The sequence below is a fragment of the Macrobrachium rosenbergii genome, chromosome 41, assembly GCF_040412425.1.
Source record: "Macrobrachium rosenbergii isolate ZJJX-2024 chromosome 41, ASM4041242v1, whole genome shotgun sequence".
NCBI lineage: Eukaryota > Metazoa > Arthropoda > Malacostraca > Decapoda > Palaemonidae > Macrobrachium > Macrobrachium rosenbergii.
The window spans coordinates 5,750,287-5,761,896 of record NC_089781.1 but is presented as its reverse complement, the minus strand read 5'-3'; the positions used below and the strand labels follow the sequence as shown (position 1 = coordinate 5,761,896).

The 11,610-nt window shown below is 36.3% G+C and overlaps 1 protein-coding gene across 1 annotated transcript in view; it reads left to right on the top strand.

Annotated features, from left to right (window-relative positions):
* The window catches only part of LOC136826660 (serine/arginine repetitive matrix protein 5-like), a 19,196-nt gene extending 15,769 nt beyond the window's left edge, over nucleotides 1–3,427 (top strand). The window contains exon 2 of the mRNA XM_067084015.1: nucleotides 3,297–3,427. Within this exon, the coding sequence (XP_066940116.1) occupies nucleotides 3,297–3,427 (131 nt within the window). The remainder of the gene's footprint in view (nucleotides 1–3,296) is intronic.
* The last annotated feature ends 8,183 nt before the right edge of the window (nucleotides 3,428–11,610 follow it).

The window sequence follows — 11,610 nt, the reverse complement described above, 5'->3', positions numbered from 1 at the left end:
AGAGAGAGAGAGAGAGAGAGAGAGAGAGAGAGAGAGAGAGAGAGAGAGAGAGAGAGAGAGGATACAATCGTGTTTGATTTATGAATAAAATTTGTTCACAAATTAGGTTCGCCCTTTCATAAAGAACAATTTTATCTTTTCCTCTCGATATTCCGCAAATCTCGTTAAACATTGTTTTTGAAATTCTTGACAAAATACCAATATTTTTCATTTTTGTAACCATACTTGCGTATCTGCGCTATCTTTTCTTTTCTTTTAATTTTGTTCAATTTCTCAGCTTTTTATAGAAATCTCTCTCTCTCTCTTTCTCTCTCTCTCTCTCTCTCTCTCTCTCTGCCGTCCTGCCTGCCATTATCATCCTTTCTTCGGATCTTTAATGAATCGCCATTTATTTTTAGGTCTTTCCTTCACCGGGAAATCGTTCATCCATTAAAACTTTTTTCTTACTTTTTATATATTTCTCTCTCTCTCTCTCTCTCTCTCTCTCTCTCTCTCTCAGTCCAGTACAATATCGCCTGATGAGCAATCAAGTGGCCGGAGTTTAATCAGGAGAATTGTGATGCGGGCTCGGGAACCTGATTAAATTGGCGGTGGCTGATTGGCAACATTCACGTCAAATCAGCGGCCATTATGAGGAGCGGTCTGCCCACAATGTGCGTCTGATGACTCCGCATGACCTGCATAAACCACCGACGACGCCGCCGCTGCCAATGCCGCCTCTAGCGATGCTGCCACCACCACTACGCACCCACCCCGCCCTCCTGACACTCTCCCCCCCCACCCCTCACGCCCGAACCCCCCTCCCCTCCCCTAGCCAAAACTCCCTCAAATCCCTTCCCCTTCAACCAATACTTTACTCTCCAAACTCCTCCAGGAGGCCATCCTCGCCCTTCCCCGCCCTTGCTCTCGTCGCTTCTTCCCCGTGACCTCTCACTCCTGTAGAAGGGGGAGTTCATGATTTACAGTTCTTTAAGGATGATCTATCCCCGTCTACGAGATGTTCATGTTTCGTCGTCACTGTCTGACAGAAGTCGGTCTTCCGTTTCGCCTCAAATATCAACGGTCAAGCGCAAAGGTCACCGGACATGATATTTTGATATCTTATATTTCAGAGTTAATGAGCGATACTTGCATTAAAATATTAATATTTGACATGTTATTTTTTAAACGAATGTATTAAACGGTTTCAGAGATGTTTACATTAGAGCAGGGTTACATAAGGACAGTAGGTCAGGAGTTATATCTGGCTTTACACGCACATGCACATACACAACCAACACACACACGCACACGTGTATGTATATATATATTATATATATATATAGTATATATGTATATATATATATATATACATATATATATATATATATATATATATATATATATATATATATATATATATATATATATATATATATATATATATATATATATATATATATATATATATATATATATATATATATATATATATATATATATATATATATATATATATATATATATATATATATATATATATATATATATATACACACACATATATGTATACCATATATGTGTACATGTGTATGTGTTTATATATTGGTTTATGTGTATGTATAGCCCGTACAATTATGTGGTCTGATTATTTTTTATCAGGAAGGGTTCTTTTCGTATATCAAATTGTTTATGTTTCGGCTATCTCTTGTATATCTTTATTTACTACTGATCTGTAAACGGGCGTTTATCCTACAAAGATGTAGAGTGATCCCAGAAAAGAAAAAGTGAAAAAAATGAAAAATGAAAAACAAAAATATGTCACCTTAAATTAGACGCAATTTTCTGTGAGAAAACTGTAAAAGTCACAAAGTCGCTTTCAGTATTTGTCAACAGAAAGAAAAATTTTACATCGAGTAATAAGCTAAGATTAAGGAAAGCTACAAACTATCAGTCATCATAAGGCTTAGATAATATTAGGAGAACTTACTTTGTAGATAAGCAAGAAAGCATTTAACAATTTAACAATTTACGTACGAGTGAAAAACGCGAGATGGTAAGCAGATGAAAGACAAAATCGCAGGGGCATACGCAAGTCTTACGGAACGAGGAAGAGCGAAAAGTAGAGATAAGGAATTAAGATGAATTATATATATATCTATCTATATATATATATATATATATATATATATATATATATATATATATATATATATATATATATATATATATATATATAATCTATGGTCACTTTATATATCTTATATATATATAAATATAAAAAAAGCGAAAGAATAGAATCTACTGGTCACTTTTACACACACACACACACATCTTACACATATTTGTAGTGACAAGCATATCCAAAAATATAAGAATTATATATATATTAAGAGGGCATTGTGGCTATTACAATATACACACACACACACACACACATATATATATATATATATATATATATATATATATATATATATATATATATATATATATATATATATATATATATATATATATATATATATATATATATATATATATATATATATTTAATTTGAACTTTTATCTTCACTTTCAGCTCTTTCTTGATCTGTGAAGCTTGCATTTGCCTCTGTGGTTTTGTCTTTTATTTATTTACCAATATTTCCATCTCTTTTATTCGTACGAAGAAAAATGATAAACGGGTTTATTTGCTTTTTTGTTTATTCACACAATAGCTTCTACTTATATTATCCATCCCAGATAAAGACTGACAGCTCGTAGCTTTCCTTATGTTTAGCCTATGACTTGGTGTTCGGTTCAATGTTTTACAGTTTTCTGGAGGAAAATTGCGTGAAGTTCAAACCAACGTAATTTTTTTTCATTTTTACATTTTCCACCATTTTCTTATTCCAGGCCCACTGTATCTTCATACGTTAAACGCCTGCTTACAGGTCAATATACACAAGAGATAATAAACATAAACATAAAATATACGACAACAGCTTTCCTGATTAAGATATTCAGATTCCAGGTAATTACCACGAGACCGGCAAAGAAATAAACATGGACAACAAAACAAAAGAATAAAATGACAGACTGAACAAAAGGTAAAAGCTAAAGAGAGCAGATATATCAAAACAAATCAAGATTAATATGCCCACGGAGGAAAAGCTAGGGGGCACAGCAGCAACAGCAGCAGCAGCAGCAGCAGCAGCAGCAGGGAAAGCAGAATAAAGGAAATAAAATGTCAGACTGATTGGACTCGGGCAATTACTGGAAGAGCGCTCTTTTTTTCCGACAGATATTCCTTTACCTAACGAATTTGACAACAGCTGACGACGCAGTTAATGACTTGGACCCGGGAGGACCTTTTGCTCTCAGAGCCTTATCCAGAAAACTGAAGATGCACATGGCTCTCGAGTTCAAGGTCGTCGCTTCCACTCTCAGCTGCAACTTGATATAGTTGCAACTTGAGACAGTCGCAAAAAAATCTTTTCTTCAAACGGAATATCTATTACTTTTTCCTCTCCGACCTCCTATTAAAACATCACGACTTTTCCTCTTGTAAGCGATTCCTTCTTTCTTTTTTTTTTTTTGCTTTTTTTGATTGTAACAGGGCTTTCTGCTATTAATTTCTCTTCTACTGATAAAAACCAATCCAACCTGTCGTAATTATAATTTCTTACATCTTCACCCTTACAGAAGTGCTGATATATAGATAGCTTAAATCTACTAAAACCATAAGTAGTCCTTTCCACACACTTTTTTTCCCATAAACGGGTTAACAATTAGTATAATTTGCGAAGATATGTATATATCTGTATAATAAATCAAAATTAATTCTTCAGAATGTCCGCTTAAGCTTTCCTTTACATATTGCTATATTTATCACAACCAAATCCAGCCCATTATTTTTTGTTTAAGCTTTAGAATATTAATCCAGTAAACAAAATGCGATCTTTAAGAAATAAACCTTAAGCATAATAATTACGTTCTCCACCTATCAAAAGAAAATTGCAAGCCAAGATTAAGAATCAAAATGCTCTTTGAGGAAAACCAAATTACCCAAATATCTTCAATACTATGAAAATTCCTTTATAAAAACCATGTTTGTAAGAAGAGATGACGTTCAAAAAAATTAATTCATATAAAATTATTTTCTATATATTGTTTGAACTTTACCGTATAGTTTCATTTTAAAATATTCCACGAAGAGTAAGAATATAAGGCATGGATTAAATTCATGACACGGAATATGATAACAAAGATCATTTGATCTTTGTTATCATGTTCCGTGTCATGAATGGATAAAAAAAAAGAAAAAAAAAAGACACCACGGTCTTCAATACCTTCGGTAGTTAATTTTTCCCAGACTCGCGGAATAGGGTTGTGTATTAACCAATACCAATCAAAGCCTTCTGGAGAATGGCCAGTGAGGTTTTATTACAACTGACAAGCGATAAAACTTCAATAGAACCATTGTCTTTTCGTATGCATGATGTAATTTCACTTGAAGTAAAGCTAAAGGTAAAGACCTTCCTGAAATGTTGGAGTTTTCAAATATTTCTGACAAATACTGTTCTTCTGAAATGTCCAACAGCGTCTAGGATTGACATCAACAAAATTAAGTAAATGTCGTTTCTAACACAAGGCGAAAGTATTCTAGCTACCTTACAACAACTGAAATACTTGATGAGGTCTCATGCAACTCCAAGATATAAATAAATTAATAACTTTTTGCCCTGGAGCGTTCTCCTGACATCAAAGTTAACGCAAGTGACGCGTTAAGCACATATGACTGGGTAAGAAGTAAGAACTGTAAACGATTATTATGAAATACATGATATCATACACTTATCATGAGGTATTTTGATTCTTCAGAAATTTGTTAAAACTCCAGAGAAATGTTCTTATCCACTCTAATGTATGTTAACAAAACTTACGACCTTTACTAACTGGAAAAGCAAATTGCAGATTATCTATCAGAATGAACTAACACTGGCCTTCTCTACTGAACAGAGCTCCAGCTACCTAAGTCCTCTACGGCACCCTTTAACACAAAACAAAACGGTGATGATGATATGAAGGAATATTTACCATTATGCTGGCTCGCCATGTTGGTAAAACTTACAAAGATTGATAATTGTTGCTGGTTTACAATCTCAAGTTCACGCAGCGCTCTATTTGGAATGAAACAAGTAATGACCGTCAGCGAGACTTCACAGTCAAACAGCTGAAAATTAGCTTTGAAAAAGATGACCGATATTTCAACTCATTGTCTTTCCATAAGTAGCAGGGCAGCGAATATGCTAGCCGTTCAGACGTCAGTTTTTTTTTTTTTTTTAGCCAACTTAGTCCAGTAATGCTCAGCAGAGATAACTGGTATAAACTGTACACTTAATTTCATCACACAAACACATATATATTATACATACATACATACATACATACATATACATATACTGTATATATATATATATATATATATATATATATATATATATATATATTTATATATATATATATATATATATATATATATATATATATATATATATATATATATATATATATATATATATATATATATATATATATATATATATATATATATATATATAAACACATATCAGTAGTGGTAGGAAGATATATATATATATATATATATATATATATATATATATATATATATATATATATATATATATATATATATATATATATATATATATATATATATATATAATCTTCCTACCACTACTGATATACAGTTTATATATATACATTATATATATATATATATATATATATATATATATATATATATATATATATATATATATATATATATATATATATATATATATATATATATATATATATATATATATATATATATATATATATATATATATATATATATATATACGCCTGCATTTTCCATGGATTCTCTAGACTTAAATTCATTTTCGATTGACTCTGAAGCTGTTAAAGGACGACTTGTCAAAGCATGACGTTGCTTTCATCGTAGGTGTTTGTATTAACAACCAATTCTGATTTTCTCAGAGAATAACCCTAAGGAAAGACTGGAATTGCCTTGTCATGGGAGGCATCATCGAAAAAAAAAACTGGATATTTTTTATTCTCTGCATCATGCTGTTCTTCTAAAAAGCATTACTCTTTATTTCCTGAAATGAAGGGAAGGGAAGAAATATCCTAAAATAAAGGAGAGAGAGAGAGAGAGAGAGAGAGAGAGAGAGAGAGAGAGAGAGAGAGAGAGAGAGAGAGAGAGTGGAGAGAGAGAGAGAGAGAGAATAAAGTGGAGAGAGAGAGAGAGAGAGAGAGAGAGAGGGAGAGAGAGAGAGAGAGAGAGAGAGAGAGAGAGAGAGAGAGAGAGAGAGAGAGAGAGAGAGAGAGAGAGAGGGGGGGGGGATAACTGCACATGACATCACAAACATCTATATAGTCATTCGTCATATCTCATATCTACTAACATTCTGACTATTACTAAATTATAAACCACTGGATTTCATACAATTTTTAAGACGACACTATGAACAGACATACCCGGAGAGAGAGAGAGAGAGAGAGAGAGAGAGAGAGAGAGAGAGAGAGAGAGAGAGGTAGCAATTCTTGCTCTCATTTAAGTAAAAGCAAACAAAACGGAAAATCTACCAAACGCTTAAAAAAGGCGTAACAAAAAGAATTGGATTTATTTGGTGGTTGAGGATTAATAGCGAATAGGCGCCACGGATGGGGGATTACTTAAGGGAGAAGAGACATGGGGAGGCAGAGACCACTGGAGATTACACATGGTTGCCAATCTACTAGGGGGCGCTGATCTCCCGGGGCCAGTTGAGGGATTAAAACCGATTTGAAAATATGAAGAGGAAATGCTCCGTCCGTCACGTACAGCTTGTTCTTAGAGCGGACACAGAGGGCGCCACTGAGATGGGCTTAAAGAACAAAGTGGGGGGTGGGGGATAGTGTTGGGGGTGGGTGAGGGGGGGTGCGTTAGGTTTGACGCTACTGAAAAGGGTGGGGGTTGCTTTGGCTTCGGACGAATTCACGCCACGATGAGGTCGATTCGTTTTTATTTGGAGAAAATATCGTCTTCGGTGACATTTGACAGTTGCAAGACTCGTAAAAGGAATCTATCTCTTACAAAAATCCAGCAGACAAATGATGGCGAATTGAACTTATAAGAACTGAGAAGAATCAATTAAAAGGTTCCGCTTCATCTGTTCGCAGAGCCTGGAAGAAGACGTCGCTACAATAACATGCTCTAAAGTGATGTGTCGAAGGTGGAGCATAGATGATTCTAATGGTCTTTGTGTGAAAACTTTCAAAACACAGGCGGGGGTGAACACACGTGCACACCCACAACAACAACGCCCACGATGCTCGCAAGGTGTTTCTATTACATTACTCTGAGGATAAGACACTAAAATGTTCTTAGCTCGAAAACAACGTTAAAAGCTTTCTTATATGTTTTGTGCCATTGTAAAAAACGTATTCTAGTCTGCAGAGAGAATCAATAAACCTTTAAAGACAAAACTGCGAGGAGAGAGAGAGAGAGAGAGAGAGAGAGAGAGAGTGTGTTGTGTGTGTACTTCAACATCAAGTATCTTTATCAGGAAACGACGACGGTGGAATATTAAGTCGCGCCATGAACACTTTTCCCTTTTTGGAAGAACTGACAGCGACAGTGTCTAGCTCTCCACCTGACCATACTAACCCGATGTACTTTTTTCCCCGAATGTCACTTTTACCCCTTTCGGCTATCAGCTCCAAAGGTACTCTTGCTTATCCCTAGCAGTAACAGCTGTCACATGACGGCAAAAAAGAAAGGAATAAAAAAAAAAGAAAGTCGCTAGGAGAGATTGTAGGGGTATTGCAGGGGGAGAAGGGTTATGGGAAAAAGCTGAATGGATTGTGACCACAGACGTCGAAAAATGTTCGCCACTGTGAAATCCAGTGAATCAAGGGTTATTCAGATCTTAAATTAATTCCGTTAAGTCATGTCAAATGGAAATCATATGAGATGATAACAATTAATAATGATTTTCATAATACAAATTCTAGTACTGCGATAAAACTCGATTGGTGTTCATACAAAAGCAATTGTAACATTAGCTGAAAAAAATTTAAGTATATCTTAGTTTAACTAGACCACTGAGCTGATTAACAGCTCTCCTAGGGCAAGCCCGAAAGATTAGATTTAATTTACGTGGCTAAGAACTAACTGGTTATCTAGCAACGGGACCTACAGCATACTGTGGAATCCGAACCACATTATGACGAGAAATGAATTTCTATCACCAGAAATAAATTCCTCTAATTCTTCATTGGCCGGTCGGAGAGTCGAACGCTGGGCCAACAGCGTGCTAGCCGAGAGCTCTACCCACTCCTCCAATGAAGAACTTGCAACATTAGCTGAGAAATATTAAGAAATAACGGACGAATAATTTACAAGATATAGTTTCAGTTAAACGGAACTTAAGAGTAGTAATGGCTGAACTAAAATAGCCATCACTACCAGAGTGAAAAAATTGCATGCTCTCACAGAAAATAAAAGGCCTCAAAATGCGGAAGAGGAGGAGGAGGAGGAGGGGTGGGGAGCCAGGGGAGGGGAGGGGAGGAAGTCGAAAGAAGAAAAAGACGAAGAAGCCACCTAAGGGGCAATCAATCAAGAGCATCAATAGATCATCTCTGCAGTTCATCTCATCATCTTCCTTCAAGACCTCAATTGTTAACGGTTATCTGATGAAGGACGAACGAAGTCGGCGAGTCGTCAACCTCTTTTTCAGGAGAACCTTTGAAGGACCCACTGGAGGCCCTCCATTGGTACATCTCTGACAATAACCTCGAGTCCAACGTCGGAGGATGATCGAATTCGGTTCCCGACGCCCCCTCCTTCCTCCTCCCACCCCCTCTCTTTCTCTCTCTCTTTCTCGGCGGGCACAATTGACTCCAGATGTATTGGATCTTGTAAGAAAAAAAGCGATGTGATCATCTACCAAGAGTTAACTTCAAGACCCCCTCCATAAATGCCAGCAGATTGTCGTAATTGAAGTCGCATTGATGAGCTTTTGGGATGAAGCACACGAGGATAGGGGAAAGGAAAATGGTTAGGGGGAGCTTGAGAGAATGAGAACCCAGATGACAAAGGAAAGCCCCACATTCTTCAAGAAGGTTAAGCAAACTGTGGGTTTTGCGAAATCGACCATTTCACGATAATAAAATGCCAAATTCTTTATATCGTCCCTTATTCCTTGCCTTAAGAGGACAAATGCCTTTGATTCCAATGAATTAGTGAAGTTGCAACGAACGTTGCCATTAGCTTAAGCTAGCCTTAAGCCAGCATGGGATCTTGTTCGACAGGAATCGTACATTATAACCAATGCAGGACCTGAACCAATGGTACTGGTCCTGAGTTTAAACGGGACCAATAACCATGAAAATGGAGGTTGTGTTTCATTTATCATATTTTAGTCTTTATTTGCATCCGTAGATGCTGACTGGCACCATAAATTTAAAATACGGAGAATTTAAATAAAAATGAATTAACTTGCTTAAATAACAAAGTTCCTCTATACCTGGCGCTAGCAGGATATAACGGGATGTACTGGGAAGTACCTACTACTATTAGGGAGTTTAGGTAATAGCTTTAACAATAACGTTTATTTTGAAAGAGAGAGAGAGAGAGAGAGAGAGAGAGAGAGAGAGAGAGAGAGAGAGAGAGAGAGAGAGAGGACCCTAATATAAAACCAAATATTAAAACGCCAGTATTACTCATCCTTTTCGGTATTCTTAAAAATCATTTGAAAACTTTGATTAACATACTAACTTCTTCGTTTTTCTTCGTTTTAACGTGCTTTTTTTCCCATTTTTATATGGGGTAAGCACGATGCCTTCTTTTCGAGGGACTTTGATTTGGCGTTGGGGTAGGCCGTAGCCTCGATCGGCTGCCCTGCCTGACATCGCGTAGACCCCGGTAACGATGTGTACGTGTATCTTGCCAATCCCCAGCTCCCTTTCTCCCAGCAGCGAGGAGAACTGGGCGTTTAGGTCTACAGTGCTGATATATTCAAACCAACATAGATACTACGTAATAAAACACAATCATCAGGATGAGTGAGGTTTCCCTCCTCTAAGTTTTGGTATCGTAGCTTGGAAAACTAAAAGCGAATCACAGCATCACTTCGAGTCACGGTTGAATTTATGTCTTCGTAAGCAAAATTTAGAATTATTAACCTTGCCATAAACATGCTCTATCAAGCCCGATTTCTGAGCACAAGAAAAAATACAATTAAAAAATCGATTTCTGAGCACAGGAAAAAATGCAAGTAAGAAATGCGCCGAAGAAACTTCGGCGCAACCTAGTTTTCTGTACAGCGTATAATGCTGTATGAAACTCTCAGCCGGCCGTGGTGCCCTGTGCTGCTGCGGTGACAGACGCACTATCATGGCTAACTTTAACCCTAAATAAAATAAAAATACCCAGGCTAAAGGGCTGCAATTTGGTATGTTTGAAGATTGGAGGTCGGATGAGCGACGTATCAATTTGCAGCCCTCTAGCCTCAGTAGTTTTTAAGATCTGAGGGCGGACAGAAAAAGTGCGGACAGAAAAGTGCGGACAGAAAAAGTGCAGACAGAAAAAGTGCGGACAGCCAGACGGAGCCATCTCAATAGTTTTCTTTTACAGAAAACTAAAAAAACAGTGTGCAATACAAATCTGGGGTTATTTAACCAGTATTTGGGATACACGTCTCTGATTATCATTCCAAACCCATAGAAATTATGGGCACAATGAAAATTTATTTATTTTTTTTTTTTTTTGGTGCTGTGGACAAGAGTAACGACAACAGCTATTTCATAATTGATGGGTCAAAGATTAACACACGTGAATAGTACTTCCAGAGATTCTAACATTTCATAAACTACACCAAAGGCTCATCAGAAACATATTCCTAACATCTCTGCCTGTTTACATATATAATCTTGGATTACAGGAACGTATGTCCTATCTCCTCAAGGCTTATATAACTTGCATCCCTTACACCAACGTATGATCTCTGATTGTTTCTGCATGCCCAAACCCTCTGAAAGCAAGCTAATTCATCTTTTCACCTTAGTTAAAAGTGTCCCATATGGTTGTGTCTTTAAATTATTGGCTCCTTTATTCCTCTGCACTCCACATCTGACAATGCATTTAATATATAATATATATATATATATATATATATATATATATATATATATATATATATATATATATATATATATATATATATATATATTGTAGTAGCCACAATGCCCTCTTAACTTTCTCGAATTCTTCGCGCTTTTTGGATACGCTTGTCACTAAAAAGTCTTAAGATCCAAGTGCAAAAAATATGAGGAAATTCTGATGTGCGGTAGCGGGAAACGAACCCTGGTCCGCTAATCAGAACGAGGTACCACTGCCGACCTGACCACGAGAAGGATAAAAGTCTATTGCCTCTCATACACACATATACCTGCAATAATAGACTTTTGTCCTTCTCGTGGTCAGGTCGGCAATGGTACCTCGTTCTGATTAGCGGACCCGGGTTTGTTTTCCGCTACCGCACGTCAGAATTTCTTCATATTCCTTGCACTTGG